The sequence below is a fragment of the Thamnophis elegans genome, chromosome 7, assembly GCF_009769535.1.
Source record: "Thamnophis elegans isolate rThaEle1 chromosome 7, rThaEle1.pri, whole genome shotgun sequence".
NCBI lineage: Eukaryota > Metazoa > Chordata > Lepidosauria > Squamata > Colubridae > Thamnophis > Thamnophis elegans.
This window is the reverse complement of record NC_045547.1, coordinates 22405483-22423128: the sequence shown is the minus strand read 5'-3', so window position 1 is coordinate 22423128 and position 17646 is coordinate 22405483. Positions and strand designations below refer to the sequence as shown.

The 17646-nt window shown below is 43.0% G+C and overlaps 1 protein-coding gene across 2 annotated transcripts in view; it reads left to right on the top strand.

The window, feature by feature from the left end:
• AKR1D1 (aldo-keto reductase family 1 member D1) overlaps nucleotides 1–17646 on the top strand; it is an 82074-nt gene that overhangs the window by 26971 nt on the left and 37457 nt on the right. The window contains exon 2 of one of the 2 annotated variants that reach the window (XM_032220545.1): nucleotides 15720–15887. The exons of the other annotated variant lie outside the window; for it this stretch is intronic. Coding sequence (XP_032076436.1) covers nucleotides 15720–15887 — 168 coding nt within the window. The remainder of the gene's footprint in view (nucleotides 1–15719; nucleotides 15888–17646) is intronic. 2 annotated transcript variants of the gene reach the window in all.

The following is a 17646-nucleotide window of genomic DNA, read 5'->3' as shown; positions in this document are numbered from 1 at the left end:
CAATTACCGTCCAGTCTCCAACCTCCCCTTTATCGGGAAGGTTGTTGAGAAGGTGGTGGCCTACCAGCTCCAGCGGTCCTTGGAGGAAGCCGATTACCTGGACCCCTTCCAGTCCGGCTTCAGACCTGGTTACAGCACAGAAACCGCTTTGGTCGCATTGACCGATGATCTCTGGAGAGCCAGGGATGGAGGCCACGCCTCCATCTTGGTTCTCCTTGACCTCTCGGCAGCTTTCGATACCATCGACCATGGTATCCTTCTGTGACGACTGCGGGAGGTGGGGGTGGGAGGCACTGTTCTGCAGTGGTTCTCCTCCTACCTCTCGGACAGGTCGCAGTCGGTGTTGGTTGGGGGACAGAGATCGACCATGAGGCCCCTAACATATGAGGTGCCGCAGGGGTCGGTCCTGTCCCCCGTACTATTTAATATCTACATGAAACCACTGGGCGAGATCATTCGGAGGCACGGGATAAGATACCATCAATACGCGGACGACACGCAGCTGTATCTGTCCGCCCCGTGCCAACTCAATGAAGCGGTGGACGTGATGAACCAGGGTCTTGAGGCCGTCAGGGACTGGATGAGGGCTAACAAGCTTGTACTCAACCCAGAAAAGACCGAGTGGCTGTTGTGTTTCCCTCCCAAAAATTTGGTTAGTGTTCCATCGCTCAGGCTGGGGGGCCAAATTTTACACCCCTCAGACAGGGTTCGCAACTTGGGAGTCCTCCTGGATCCACAGCTGACCTTTGAGTACCACCTGTCGGCTGTGACCAGGGGGGCATTTGCCCAGGTTCGCCTGGTGCGCCAGTTGTGACCCTACCTGAATCGGGAGGCTCTCACAACAGTCACTCGCGCCCTCGTGACCTCTAGGCTGGAATATTGCAACATGCACTACATGGGGCTGCCCTTGAAGAGCATCCGGCGACTTCAGCTAGTTCAGAACACGGCCGCGCGAGTGATCGTGGGCGCACCTCGGTTCGCCCACATAACACCTATCCTCCGCGAGCTGCACTGGCTACCTGTTGATCTCCGTGTGCGCTTCAAGGTGCTCCTTACTACCTATAAAGCCCTTCATGGTAGTGGATCTGCGTACTTGGGAGACCGCCTCCTGCCAATTACCTCCTCTCGACCCATAAGATCTCACAGATTAGGCCTCCTCCGAGTGCCATCTGCCAGCCAGTGCCGGCTGGCAACTACGTGGAGGAGAGCCTTTTCAGTAGCAGCTCCGACCCTCTGGAACGATCTCCCCATGGAGATTCGTACCCTCACCACCCTTCAGACCTTCCGCACAGCCCTCAAGATCTGGCTATCCCGTCAGGCCTGGGGGTAAAGAGTATAACCTGCCCCCACCCGAATGTTGAATGAATGTTGCTCGATTTTAATTATACATTGTGTTATATGTTATTGTATGTTTCCCCCTCCCATACAAGTTGTTAGCCGCCCTGAGTCCCCTCAGGGAAAAGGGCGGCCTATAAATAAACTCAACTCAACTCAACTCAACTTTTGGCTGAGCATCTTAAAAGTTTTACTTAAGAAAGTCTTTAAAAAAAAATAAAGTTGGAAACTGCTCATCACAAATAACTTATCAGTTGCTTTTTAAAAATGATAACAACCAGAATGCTATTGTAGGGGTGTCAAACTGGTGACCGGCGGGCCGGGTGCATCACACACAGGTCATGCTCACTGTTCTGACCACCCCCTCCGGCCTGCGAATCACCCAGACACAGGCTTGGCTGTTTGCCACTCTTTAATCATGGAGTTATCAACTCCTTTGGATGAATTCCCAGACAAGACTCACATGCAAGAATAGTTGGCAGCAACCCAAATCCAAAAGACACGGATACAAGACAGACAGAGTTTTCCAATACTGTTTCAAACAGTTGTTTCCTGCAAATGCCCCTCCCAACTTCTCCACTTATATACTCTCTTGGGAGGGGCCAAGCCACAACCACCTGGTCTTAATTATCGTCTGTGAGTCTGCCTACGAAGCTGCTGCTTCCTTCTTAGTCTTGTGTCAGGGACAAACTGCCTTTGATCCTCCCCACTTCTCCATGCCTCAGGCACCTCCTGGTGGCCAACCAGTCTCTCTGGTCCCTGCTCTGAGTCTGAACCCTGCCCAGGGTACTCCACATCTTCCCTGGCAGACTCATATTCCTCACTATCCGAGTCCATCAGCAGCTCAACCAGATCCTGCTGGGCCACAACACTATCCCTCACCGCAGGATCCTTCCCCAGGTCTGATGGTCAGGGTGTGGCCTCGAGGGATACCGTGCATGCATGTCCGTCACATCGGCCCAAGTCCCCCCGTCTGACCCATCGTCCTTCCAGTCCACCAAGTACTGGAATCATCCCTTTAGCCATCTCGAGTCCTGAATTCGGGCCACTTCATGTGTTACCTGTTTCTCCGCCTCACATGGTGATGGCTGGGGCAGAGAGGGTTGGTGGAGAGGACAAGCTGACCGCTCAGAGATCAGGAGTGAGCGATGGAACCCTGGGTGCACTTGCATTGAGCGTGGCATGGTCAGGCGATAGGCCACCAGATTGATGATGGGAATGGCCCAAGATACCAGTGGTCCAACTTCTTAGCTGGCCGGTGGGACGGAAAATGCTGTGTGGACAACCACACGCGATCTCCCACAGCCAACTCCGGCACCGCACACTGAGACCTATCTGCCACCCTCTTGTAGTCCTCCTTAGCTTGCTTCAGTTAACGGCGCACCACTTGGTGGACCGCCTGGAGCTCTGAGAGGAAGTCATGCCCTGCGGAGACTGGGGATTCGACTGGGGTAAGAGAGAAGAAGCGAGGGTGATACCCGATGTTAGCCATGAAGGGTGTCGTCTGTGTGGAGGTGTGCTGACAGTTGTTAAATGCAAACTCTGCCATGGCCAGGTACTCCACCCAGTTGTTCTGCTGCTGATTCACGAAGCAGCGCAGGTACTGCTCCAAGATCCCAATCACCTTCTCCACCCCCCTGTCGGTTTCGGGATGGTGTGCCGAGGACAAACAAATCTGGACGTCTAGAGCCTCCATCAGCCCTTTCGAGAACTGGGCTGTGAATTGCGCCCCATGGTCCAACATGACCCGATTGGGTAGGCTATGCAGCTGGAAGACGTGCTGGATGAACATGTGTGTGGTGGCGTGGGCTGTCAGCAATCTCCGACATGGGATGAAATGTGTCATCTTTGTGAGCATGTCCACCACCACGAGGACTGTGGTAAACCCCAAAGACGGAGGCAGTTCCGTCAGAAAGTCCATGGACACGGCTCCCCAGGGTCTGTCTGGGGTCGGCAATGGCTGAAGCAGCCCTTGAGGAGCTCCCGTTGCTGACTTGGCCTGCCAACACTGTACACAAGAGGTGACGTACATCTGTACGTCGTGTCATAAACGGGGGCACCAGAAAGTACGGGAGACCTTTGGTATCTGCAGACCAGTGGTGGGTTCCAGATCCTGTTCCAACTGGTACAGTTGGAACGGGCCTGGTGGTGTTCACATGGATGTGCACAGTGTGTGCACACATGCACACAGCATGAGCATGCGTTGTACTGTCCACCGATGCCTCTGCGAGCCTCTGCGATGCTCCAGCCGCTCAGCGGAACATCGCGCAGGCACTGTACAGTCCATGCACATGTGCAGAAGCACCAAAGGCTTAAAGGACAAGTAAGGAGCCCGGGTGGGCGGGTGGCCCCTCCGGAGCACCGTACCGGAACAGTACCCGGTGCTCCGGGCAGGCTCCAGTACGCCCGTACTGGGGCGTACCGCCTGCAACCCACCACTGCTGCAGACAGACTTTTCAGAAATTTGGATTCTGCCTGCCTTTTATAAAGATTCCCTACTGCTGTTAAAATAAATTCAGGCTCCAGAGGAAGAACATGACTTCCTAACCTCATAAGGTTTCTAAGTCTGCTCCCTGCCTGCCTATTATATTGCTGCAGTGAGCAAATATAAAAGGCAAATAAATGTGTGAGACCCTCTTGCTTTCAGAGGAATATTTCTAAAACAAAAGACCAGACTCTCATTCACCTCACCTCTTGGAGTTCCTCAACTAAGGGCCAAAATCAATAGCCAGAAGAGGCCACGTATCTCTCTGTATGCCTCTTGATCATCATCATTTTAGCCATTGTTTATCCACTGCAAGATGAAGGACTTAGATGAGGGAATAGAAGGTGAACTTACCAAATTTGCAGATGATACTAAGTTGGCAGGAATAGCTAACACCCTAGAAGGCTCAAGATCCAGATGGATCATGACAGACTTGAAAACTGGGCCATATCTAATGAAATTCATTGTAGAGAAAAGTAAAGTCCTACACTTAGGTAAGAAAAACCAAAAGGACACATATAAACTGGGTGAAACCAGGCTTAATAGCAGTAACTGTGAAAGGGATCTTGGAGTCTTAGTGGACAACCAGCGAAATATGAGCCAGCAGTGTGCAGCGGCAGCCAAAAAAAGCCAATGCAATCCTAAATTGCATTAACAGAGAGATACAATCAAGATCAAGTGAGGTACTAATACCACTCTATAAAGCCCTAGTAAGATCACACCAGAATATTGCATCCAGTTTTGGTTACCACACTATACAAAAAATGTTGAGGCTCTAGAAAGAATGCAGAGGACAGCAACCAGGATGATTAGGGGACTGGAGACTAAAGCATATGAAGAATGGTTACAGGAACCATTGTAGGCATGCCTAGTCTGGTGAAGAGAAGGACCATGAGAGATATGATAGCAGCATGACAATGTTTGAGGGGCTGCCATAGAGAGAGTGGATCAAGCTATTTTCCAAATCACCTAAAGGCCAGACAAGAAATAATGGATGGAAACTGACCAAGGAGAGATTCAACCTAGAAATAAGGAGGAACTTACTGACAGCGAGAACAATCAACCAATGGAACAGAAGTCGCCTTTGGAAGTTGTGGGAGCCTCATCACTTGATGCTTTCACAAAGAGATTGGACTGCCATTTGTCAGAAATGGAGTAGAGTGTCCTGCTTGAGCGGGCAGGACGGTTGGACTAGATGACCTATAAGATCCCTTCCAACTCTGTTAATCTGTTATCACGTCTCTTGATAACATGTGCTAAATATTGGACATTATCCTCTTCTTTGGGCCATCAAAAGGTTGGTGAAAACTTTCTTGATGGTTACACTCTGTGGCCTCAGTCACACATCATGCAAAGCCATGGTTTGGTTAATTCTGATTTACTGACTAAGCTTTCTGATAAATCATAAATCATGGTTTATAAAGTATGGGGTTCATACAGCAATTACACCATGCTAAACTAAACTTGAGGAAGCCATATTGTTGCACTATGATCTCAAAACCAAGGGCGAGACCACACTTTGTACTAAATCATGATTTGCTCATGGTTGCATTCAAATATCTTACTAACACATAAACTATGTTTTATAAGCTATTAGCAGCAAGATTTAGGCTTAACTAAAAGCCAATTCTAGCTCACTTTTTCCAGTTTTATACAAGATTGAAATAGTACTGAAATGAAGGGAATGGAAGACAAATTCTAAATAAAAGAATTTACAACTCCCAAGAATTGTGATCAATAATTCATTTCCTTTGGAAATTCATTTTTAATTGCTACTTATTAAATTTTAATTGCTATTTGTTAAACTGATTAAACAGACCTATTAGGGAGATCAGACCAGAAATCAAATCCACAGGAAGACCAGAATAATATATATTTATTGATATAATAACGGAATCCTGTAAGTCTGACTATGCTGTTCTTTCCTTCATTCTTGTATTCCAGTGAATCTGTGAAGTTTTGCCTCAGTTGCTTCTTCCTGGTTTCTTACTACCCCAAGACTTAATTGATTGGTATTGAATCTTGAATATTTCTGTCAAGATGTCATGCTTTCAAATTGCTAGGTTAGCAGAAGCTGGGACAAGTAACTGGAGCTCACTCCGTTATGCGGCACTGGGGATTCGAACCACCGAACTGCCGATTTTTCTGATTGACAAGCTCAGCGTCTTAGCCACTGAGCCACCGGATCCCTCAAGATGTTGGTTAGAACTTTTAAAGCCCTTCATAGCCAAGGTCTAGGCTATCTGAGGGGGCCATCTCATACCAATGAGATTGGCCTACCCACTTATGCTGGCAGAAGTGTCATGCTGCAGACTCTGTTGACCAAGGAAGAGCCTTTTCTGTCCTGGCTCCCACCCTCTGAAAGATCATGGGCCCTGAGATGAGAATCACACACACATTTTGGCCTTCTGAAAGTCCTTGAAGACATGACTGTGCCAAATCGCCTGGAGCTCCAATGGAGGTGTGGCATTTTGGAGGTGGCTAATGGAATAGTGGTGGCTATTGGATGCAGTAGCTCGGTGGCTAAGATACTGAGCTTGTCAATCAGAAAGGACAGTAGTTTGGCAGTTTGAATCCCTAGTGCCATGTAACTGAGTGAGCTGCCGTTACTTGTCCCAGCTTCTGCCAACCTAGCAGTTCGAATGCACGTAAAAAATGCAAGTAGAAAAATAGGGACCACCTTTGGTGGGAAGGTAACAGCACTCCATGCGCCTTTAGCGTTCAGTCTTGCTGGCCACATGACCATGGAGACGTATTTAGACAGTGCTGGCTCTTTGGCTTTGAAACAGAGATGAACACCACCCCCTAGAGTTGGGAACGACTAGTTCAAATGTGCGAGGGGAACCTTTACCTTAATGGAATAGATAACACCTCTTCCCTGTGAACATTTTACTCCCTCTCTCCTCCTCTGGGTCAGTTTTTTAAATGTAAAATTACTCTCTATAGTTTTAATGTTTTACAGTGTATTTTAATTGTATGTCCATAAACCACCTAGAGTTACTTCTGGTGAGGTGGGCGACATCCAGATTTAACGATAAAGTATGTCTCTAATCTTGCATAGAATGATATTAATATGCATGACGTTTTGGGACATAGTAGCAAGAATGTGCCCAAACTCACCAGTACTGTCCTTGCCATCAGCAATACATGTTTCTGTGACATGAGTAACGAAGACTGCTAATATAACATTTTTCTTCTCTATTGTACAAGCCTTGATTGACCGAAGCCATGATGAGCAGCAGAAATCAAACCTTATGAGTCCATATGGTAATGGTTACAGCATATTAAATATTATATTACCCCTTGGAATGCAAACAAAGAAAATGGTAAAGAATGTGAATTAAGGAGAGGTCCTTGGTGCTCTCTCTGAGCTTGGTTGTTTTCTTCCAGATATTTCATTACCCAACCTCATGTTTGATTTAATGAAAAGTCTGCAAAAGTCAGATAGCACCAAGGACCCCTCATTCCAACCCTGAGGTACAAATATTCCCCTTTACTGGTAAAGTGTGAATTAGTGAATGAAACAGAAAGAAAAACTTGTGTTTGTAAAATTAAGTGAAAAAGTATAAGTATAAATAAATGTAAGAAGCACAATGACAGGTCTAATGTGCAAAAGCTTCGCATAATCCCCGACCTCCGGTTCTTCCGACGCGCCCCAAAAAGTTGGCTTTTCCAGCAAACCGGCCTGGCCTGAACAAAATAAAATAAATGATTGATTTAATTGTTAATTTTAATCTAATTTTTAAAATGTTATTGTTAATATTAATTGGGTTTGTTTTTGAATACTCTATCTAATTTCCTTTTTAACTTTTGTAATATGATTTTTTTAATGTTGTACGCCACCCTGAGTCCTTTGGGAGAAGGGAGGCATATAAATCCAATAAACAAACAAACAAAAAGATTAATTTTTTAAAAAAGAATGAAAAGTACTAATCTCTATGGAGATTCTCAGTCATCCAGGTCATGGTTGTCCCAAAGGTGCTTTTTCAGGAGGCAACTGGACTTTTTTTTCTTTTTCTTTGAAGACATTTCGCTTCTCATCCAAGAAGCTTCTCCAGCTGAAGAAACTGCAGCTGAAGAAACTTCTTGGATGAGAAGTGAAACCTCTTCAAAGAAAAACCAGAAAGTCCAGTTGCCTCTTGAAAAAGCACCTTTGAGGAAAATACAAATGGAAACTATATTAAAAGATCCTTTGTGGAATGGTAAAACAAAAGAGGGGCGTAATGGCTCAGTAATTAAAAACACTGAAATCAGCTGAAAAGCTGACAGCTCATGTTCAAGACCTGAGCACTGCATGATGGGGTGAGCTACTGTCCTTGCATCAACTCCTGCCCACTTAGCAATTCAAAAGCAGGCAAATGCGAATAGGTAAATAGGTACCATTTCGGTGGGAAGGTATGCCTCAGTATATAGTCATGCTGGCCATATGATCACAGAAATGTTTTCAGACAACTCTGGCTCCCTTGGCTAGGAAACAGAGATGTGCACCACCCTCTGGAGTTAACCGAACAGGGAAATCTTTACCTTTATTTTTAAAATGAAAGAGGCTGTGGATAATAAAATGCATATACAGTAGGTTGTCCTTGGTTAATGACAATAATTGGACCCAGGATTTCCATTACAAAGCAACATGATAAAGAATAGTATCACACTACTTTATCACTTAAAGAAGGACATCCCAGCAGCCCCTACTGATGTTATTAATTGAATCTCACCAGTCATTAATGAGACCCCATGCCTAATTCCTAATTCCCACAACACTGTCAATAATTTATTATTATAAATATTTATATAATATTTATATTATATTTAATAGTTATTTATATAATAATAATAATTTTTTATTTTTATTATTATTATTATTATTATTATTATTATTATTATTATTATTATTATAATACAATTGTATCACAGCGGCCAGTTGTTTCGCCGGATTTGGCATTGGTTACTAGTCGGGCCCCACCCAGGGGCCTAGGACGTCGTAACGTATTTTCGTAATATGCGTGCAGATCCAAGCAGTGCGGCTTTTTGCATTTGACTGATGTTGATTTTGTCAATTTTTAACTGTTTTAAATGTAATTCCAGTGCTTTTGGAATAGCACCCAGTGTGTCAATTACCACTGGAATTACCACTGCTGGTTTGTGCCATAGTCGTTGAATTTCGATTTTTAAGTCCTGGTATCTTGCAATTTTTTCAAGTTCCTTCTCGGCGACCCTGCTATCACCTGGTATTGCGATATCTATGATTGTGACCTTATTTTTCTCAACCAGTGTGATGTCTGGTATTATTATTATTATTATTGTTGTTGTACAATTGTATCACAGCGGCCAGTTGTTTCGCCGGATTTGGCATTGGTTACTAGTCGGGCTCCACCCAGGGGCCTAGGACGTCGTAACGTTTTATTATTATTATTATTATTATTATTATTATTATTATTATTATTATTATATTATTATTATTATTATTATTATATTATTATTATTATTATTATTATTATTATTATTATTATTATTCTCTTCCTTTCTAGTATCTATATCTCCACACTTATGACTATAACCATGTTGTTTGTATCTTTCAATTTATATTTGATCACTTATTAGTAACCTTGCCTCTCACTGTTATCTTCTTATTCTTTATGAATGTACTTTATTCTCCATATGTACACTGAGATCATATGCACCAAAGACAAATTCCTTGTGTGTACAATCACACTTGGCCAATAAAGAATTCTATTCTATTCTGCCCTGCTCTGCTCTGCTCTGCTCTATTCTATTTCATTCCATTCCATTCCATTCTATTCTATTCTATTCTATTCTATTCTAATTACTGATTCAAGTCATCCTTGGCTTGGTCCCTTCCAGCCCTGAGCCTCAGTCATCTAAGAATTCTCTTGAACACCCCACCTGCTTATCTCCTTCCATCTCTGCCCCAAGACCCAGTCATCACCTTTTAACATATTTTAACATAGACTTAAACTAGTTGACAATTGTCATTTTGAAGAGGCGTTTTTTTTCTGAGTTGGAATAAAAAAGAGCTGTCTGATAATAGGAAGAGGATGGACAGAAATCCTCATAATTGACTAATTCAGTGTTTCAGTTGGCTGGGGAACCCGGATTTAAAAGTTAGAAAGACTTCCAGAAACTAAGTGTCTGCATACTTTCCTGACTTGTTGTTAGCTTATCAAATCTGGCAGGCCAGCTGTGACGATGTATTCTGTTTTTTGTAAAAATAAACAAGGGATGCCCCTTCAAAGGAGGTCTTAGTAGCTGCCACCTAGAATTTTTTTTTAAAGTCGCTATGTTGGTTCATATGAAAAAAAGGACCAATAAGGATAATAAATACATGCATAAGGACTAACCCAAATCAGCAAAATTAAAAGTAGTTTTATGCTGTTGGCTTGGGAGGGAGGAGATTGTTGTTTTAGCATATGCAGATGTAATGTATGCTTCTTTCAATTAATCACCAGATAATAGATTTAAATCTATTGGATTAATAGCAGAATTGAAGGCTTGCTTGCTTTAAAGTAAGCCCGACTTAATTTTCAATGGAACAGATGATCCAGTGGAAAAAAACATAGAATTGTAATTCTATGCATATTTACTGAAAAGTAAGCCCTACTTTATCAAGGATCAGTTTTGGGTAAATCCATACAAGACTGCAGTGTGATTTCCTTTAATTGGACATTCTTATTCTGAATAAGGGAGGTGGTGGCTAAATGGCTAAGATACTAAGCTTGTCAATCAGAAAGGTCAGCAGTTTGGCGGTTTGAACACCTATCGCCGCGTAATGAAGTGAGCTACTTGTCCCAGCTTCTGCCAATCTAGCAGTTCGAAAGCATGTAAAAATGCAATTAGAAAAATAGGAATCACCTTTGGTGGGAAGGTAACAGTGTTCCATTTGCCTTCAGCATTTAGTCATGTTGGCCACATGACCATGGAGATGTCTTTGGACAGCGTGGGCTCTTTGGCTTTGAAACGGAGATGAGCACCACCCCCTAGAGTCTGGAACGACTAGCACATCTGTGCAAGGGGAACCTTTACTGTTTTAACCGTAAACGACATACACAGTAGATATCCACAGTGATATTGGGTTGTTGTTTACAATCAAACCATTTTGGGGAAGAACACTAAAGATTAAGAATGTTCATTTACTTTTCTCCTCCTTTGTTTAAAGCCATAAACTGGCCTGTTCCACAACCTGGGCAGGCTGCTTGAAAGGTGAAGACAGATGTAATCCAACACTTTCCTGAAGTAGCAGGTTGCTCTGTAGGTCTGTAAACCGCCCGGAGTCCTCCGGGATTGGGCGGCCTATAAATTTAATAAATAGAAATAGAAATAGAATAGAAATAGGTCTATTTCAACAATGATAAGAAAGAGCCTGAAGTGGCATTGCTGTTCTGCTCTTGCAAGTTGCCTTTAGCCATTGGGACAACATCTTCTTCCACTATAATGTCCAATGTTGCAGCTGGGAATATCATCTGCAGAATTTGCCAGCCAACATGGCCAAAATCCTATTCAATCCAGTTCATTCCTAAAGTGTTGGGGAAATAGAATAGAATAGAACAGAACAGAACAGAATATCAAAGTTGGAAGGGACCTTGGAGGCCTTCTAGTCCAACCGCCTGTTTAAGCAGGAAACCCTATAGATTCAGACAAATGGTTATCCAACATCTTCTTTAAAATTTCCAATGTTGGAGCATTTACAACTTCTGGAGGCAAGTTGTTGCACTGGTTAATTATTCTCACTGTCAGAAAATTTCTCCTTAGTTCTAAGTTGCTTCTCTCCTTGATTAGTTTCCACCCATTGCTTTTTGTCCTGCCCTCAGGTGCTTTGGAGAATAATTTGCTCCCCTCTTCTATGTGGCAACCCCTGAGATATTGGGACACTGCTATCATGTCACCCCTAGTCCTTCTTTTCACTAAACTAGACATACCCAATTCCAGCAACCTTTATGTTTTAACCTCCAGTCGCCTAATCATCTTTGTTGCTTTTATAGAGTCTCTTTCTGGAGAATTACTAGGAGTTACATTCCAGACAGGCCCGGAGGGCATTCAGTTGGGTGAGCATGCACTCAGTTCCCTCTCAGACTTTGAAGAATGATAGTTTTATCTTGAAAGGGTGCAGATTAGCTAAATGACTAAATGTCCAACCCAAAATGCTTTCCGTAAGCATTGTGGGGAAAAAGGTCACAAAAGAGCTAGGAAAGTGCAAATTCAACCCCCCCCCCACTCTACCACTAAATGCTCTAGTAGATTGTATTTAGTTGACCCCTTTTGCATGCTCTTAGAGGAGGTGAAGAGAATGAGGCATCCTACCATGGCTTCCTTGAAAAAACAGAGTATATTTCTTTAATAAAAACTGATTTTAGATCTCATACATTCCCTACCTTATCGAATGGTCTAAATTCCATCCATCCCAATCAGGTGATACAATATGCTTTCAAAGAAGAAAAAAAACACCCAAAATGATGCAGTGCACTCGGCGTGATTACTTGGTAAAAGGTTGATGGTCCAAGCTAAGGGCTCCCCACTTTTTTCCTCCGTTAACATTTTTATTGAGTTATAAAGTATTATAAAATGCAACATTCAAAATAAATAGAAAAGCAGTAATGGGGAGGGGAACGGGGAAAGAGAAGTGAAGAAAGATAAGGAAGAAAAAGAAGCATTGACTTCGACTCTCTCTGTTACAGTAAAATAAGGCAATGACATCAAATCACAGCTTTTTGCTTTTTCATAATAATACGAACAAGTCATTTCTATCAGTAAATCCCAAAGTCAGAGTTTCATTCTTCTCCACATCAAGCACGAAGTTCAGAAGCTGCCTCCAGGGGTGGGGTGAACTGTTACGTCCTGACGCGTCCCGCCCCCTTTCCGTCAATCAGGCATGGTGTTAGTTGATTGGAGTATTTTATGGCTACATTCAGGCGGGAGAATTGGTGCGTTCCTATTGGTTAGCGCTCTGACAGCTGGGAGTATAAAAGAGCTGTCAGAGCGCAAATTGTCGTTCTTGTTATGGTTAACGTTCTGAATAAACCTGTTGCATCAACACAGGCCTCCTCATTACTTCAGACGCTAGATATATTATATGAACCTCTAGGTAAGATTCTGTGCAGTTTGGAGAACCCCCAAATCCCACTCTTGGTTGCCCCCCCTCTGCCCCCCCAGGAGTCCCCACACACCCCGTTTTTGATGCATGTAAGTGCAGGGCGTGTGCAGAGGCTCAGGGAGGGTGAAAAACGGGCCTACTGGAAATTCAGGAAGGCCAAAAACGGGTCCATTTCCGCCTCTAGAGGGCGTCCTGAGCCTGGGAAGGCCGTTTTTGCCCTCCTAGGGTTTCGAGGAAAGCCTCCTGAGCCTGCGGAGGACAAAAATGCCCCTCCCCATGGTGCAGGAGGTCAACTAGGCCACACCCACCATGGCCACACCCACTCAGTAACTGGACAGAGAACCTCTTGCTAAAATTTTTGAAGCCCAGCCCTAGCTGTCTCCATATGGAAACAAAAGTACTTATGTTCTTTTCTTTAATCAAAGTGGTCTGTTTTGCCATTTTAGCCAACTCCATCAACTTCTGCAACCATTCATCCATGGTAGGAATCAAAGGGTCCTTCCATTACTTATGGCTTCCCACTTAATTTGCCAAATGAAAAAAACAACAACAAATGACTAGATTTCAATAACATACTTTCAACCACAACCCACTAGGATAATTTTAATGAATGGAACTGGTGTGGTTTTACTCTTGCTTCAATTCTTAAAGCTCTTCCCCCACCCCACCACCCACCATCCAAAAAAAGGGGGGGCTGTTCTGATAATGTCACTGTGTCACCAGATGTTCTCTTGCAATTGCCAGGCCAGTGCTTTGTGTGAACACACAACCATCCAGGAACAGAATGCTTTTTTAAAAAGAAAAATTGGCAGCATCCTATCTTGACAAAGCATTGGAAAGCATTATTAGCAAATGAAATTTTACTTCAGTCACTGAAATGAAGTATAATTTCACATGCCAAATTACTCCAGATTAAGCAGGTTTTAAAAGATCTTGTCAGAAATAAAGGTACACATGACAGGGAATCTCTATTGCAACTATACAATTATTCAAAGTTATTGAAGCTTCCATTTATATCACTGTCTTTTACCAGCTCACTCAGTTATGGAGAAAACTAAAGGGATAATTTTTAAAAAAATATTTGCAATTTACCAATAATTAACGTATATATTATGCATTTGGGTTATAAACGTGGGACACTGGGATATTGTCAGCACTGTGAACAGTTGGATTTAACTTTGAATGGGTATTAGCATCCTCTGCAGGATTTTACTGCTTTTCTCCCATTGTGCTACAAGCTGAGCTCTGGGGCATGGGCATGACATCATGACACACAAAGAAAAGTGGTGAGGATTATGTTACACAACTGCTTTCATCAATCTGACCTCTTCGCCCCTTGTGGAAGCCATTGACGGGTAGATACTGTATAGAATTGCATTGTAAATGGACTTTTCTACATTTGTCTTTGTGCTTCTGAAAGAAACCATTGTAAAGTTTTAACAGCTTTAACATTAAGCTATCAGAGGCATGTCAGAATTAGGGCTAAGCTGATGGGAAGCAGCTTGAATCATTTTTTTTTAAATAACAATTAAAGGAGCAACCCAAGTTGATTTGGAAATTAAACAATATAGTAGACTGAGAATATACCGTAGGTGTATTTGCATGATGTGTTTATCTACATTTCTTTGCTCTCAGTTCTCTGGCAGAGAAACTTCCTAACAGTGAGGACAATTAACCAGTGGAACAGCTTCCATCCAGAAATCGTGGACACTCCATCACTGGAGGTTTTTAAGAAGAGACTAGATCATGGGTCGTCAACCTGATCCCTACCGCCCACTAGTGGGTGTTTCAGGATTCCAGGTGGGCGGTAGGGACTTCGGAGGTTAAACCTCCTTTTGAGCAAGTGCAGTTGCAAAATAGGAGAAGCAAACATGTGGGAAGAGGAAAGAGGGGAGGGGACAGCCAGAAGCCAAAAGGAGCAGTTGCAAAATAGGAGAAGCAAACGTGGGAAGGGGAAAGGGAGGAGTGGATAGCAGAGACAGGCAGAAGCCGAACAGAGTAGTTGCAAAATAGGAGAAAGAAAAGTAATAGGTAGGAGAGAATTGTTGGCTAATAATAATAAGTGGGCTAACTAGCTTAGCCTTACTTTTGTACATTGCCCTAAGGAAGGTAAAAAAAGGAGATAAAAAGGAAAAGATAAAAAAGGGAAGAAAAATGGAGAAAAGGGGATAAAATAAAGGAGGAGAGTAAGCAGTGTTTAGTCTGGCTCATAAATTAAGTTTTGTTATCTTATAAAATAAAAGAAAGAAATAAGTAAAGGAAGAAGGAGAAAATAAAAAAGGGAAAAAGAGATCCTTGATATAGTGAAATACTATAAGAAAGGTAAAGAAGAAGAAGACAGGAAAAGGAATTTTGTTTTGATGGTGACACTTAATAAAAATTGGCACCTAATACAGGATTGTTTTTGGTTTTTGTAATAAAAGGGAAAAGAGGAGGGAAAAAAGCACTGTGTGGAGTGCAGATCAAAATGTAAGAGTAAAAGTAGTTGTTAAATTGTGAAACAAATTTAGAAGCCATGTCTGAAAAAAGAAATATGCTCATGTTCCGCACTTGCGCAAAAACTGGTGGGCGGTGAGGAATTTTTCCATCAAGAAAGATCCATTAGTGGGTGGTAGGTAGAAAAAGGTTGACTACCACTGGACTAGATAGTCACATTTGAAACAGTGCTTGAGCAGGGGACTGGCCTAGAAGACCTCAAAGGTCCCTTCCAGCTCTATTCTAAATAAAAGGGTGACTCTCTGTGAAAAATTTGCTCTAATTTTCTCTAACTTGCAGATTTCTCTTAATCTACAGACCCCCAAAGGGACGTGTGCTGAATCAGTGAAAATTGCCATTGATGCTGGTTATCGTCATATTGATGGAGCTTTTGTGTATCACAATGAACATGAAGTTGGACAGGCCATACGGGAGAAAATTGCGGAGGGGAAGATCAACCGCGAAGACATATTTTATTGTGGCAAAGTAAGACATCTGAGTCCATTCCTTTCCTCGGAATAAGGATGAAGCACATTGTTGCTTAAACTGGTGTTTTGCCTCCTTTTTCTCCTTCTCAGATCAGACAGGAAGCTCGGGCAGCAGAGGCTACCTCAGGAATTCTGGGAGTTGAAGTCTACAAGTCATAAAGGGGCCACCTCTGAGCTAGAACCTAGATTTACCATTTTTCATTGCAAATATCCTGCAATTCTTGCTCCTTTCTGTTATATCTGCTGCTGCTATTATGTTGATGATGATTTTAGAGGAATCTTTAGGCTGTCCTTTCATGGCAGGAACCCTCTCAGTGAGATTTTCAATACAAGTAATAATAAAAGTAACCCGGGGTGGGCTTCAAAAACTTTAGCAATGGGTTCTCTGCCTCGTTGCTGAGTGGGCCTCCTGCACCACAGGGCGGGTCGGCCTCCCTGGGGAGCCTCCGGAAGGGTGAAAACAGTCTCTCCCAGGTTTCGAGGCCCCCAGGAGGCCCATTTTCCCCCTCCTTGAGCTTTCGCCCTGTACTTACCTGGCATCCCAAACGGGCCATGTAGGGACTCCTTGGAGGGGAGGGGTGGGAAGGGAGGGAAGGATGGGTATGGCCAGCCAGGGGTGGGATTTGTGTGTTCTCCTGGGCAGATTCTTAGCTAGAGATTCTCCCAAACCCGTGCAAAGGTGCAGCAATCCACCCCTGAAAGTAACTGATAATTAGTCTAACCCAGTGGTAGTCAACCTGGTCCTTACCGCCCACTAGTGGGCATTCCAGCTTTCATGGTGGGCGGTACGGGTTTGCTGTAACTCTGCTTTATAAATTTTATAATGTAAAGTTACTTCCCTATTTTATAAGTAACCATTACTGTGGAACTGGTGGGTGGTTAGAAAATGTTACTACTAACAGAGATACTAAAGTGGGTGGTAGGTATAAAAAGGTTGACTACCCCTGGTCTAACCATATGTCCTCTATTATAAAGGACTGTCTTTTATTTCAGAAAGCAGTCCTTTACATTTATTTCATTATTTTCTTGGTTTTCCTCTTGAATTTTCTTTGGTAAAGCAAAGTTATAAACAGGGAAAAAAAACCACCCCAAATGCTCATGAACCTGTTTTACATTTGCCCCCTTTTTAAGTTTGTTCTTTATTTTTTCCCAAGAAAATATGGCAATACTGATAATAAAAGAAACATCCTGACCCGCTATACATTTAAAAAAAAAACCATGAAGCTATTGCAGTCTGATAAAAAACACAACTTCAGAACAGACTGGAGGGGGAAAAAATAAGTCATTACAATCTAAGACATAATGGAATCAACAAAATGTTTTAAGTAGAACATGAATGAGTTTTCTTGGGGCTGGGAACCTTCTCTTTTTTAAAAAAAGTGGCTTTCATCTCTAAGGCGCTGAGAAAGCTGTGGCAGAGCTGTGATAGCATCTGAGTGACTTGAAGAAAAAAAACCTGGGGCCTATTTTGGGGGGGGGGGGGTGGGCAGTTTTGAAAAAGCTAATTGAGTGCCCTAAGTCTTGCAGAAATTTAAGCTCTCCATTTTGCTGCTCCAAATCCCCTAGTGGCAGTTTTACATTTGCAGGATTTTTTTGGCAGTTCTTTAAAAATTAAACTCAGAAACGCCAATGTTTGAAGGGGAACAGGAACTCCAAAAATGTTGGGGCGAAGCCTCCTTAAAATTACAAAGGCTTTTGATAGCAGAATAGAAAATATGAATGTGGTTTTAATTAACCTTGACCCTGCCACTTTAAAC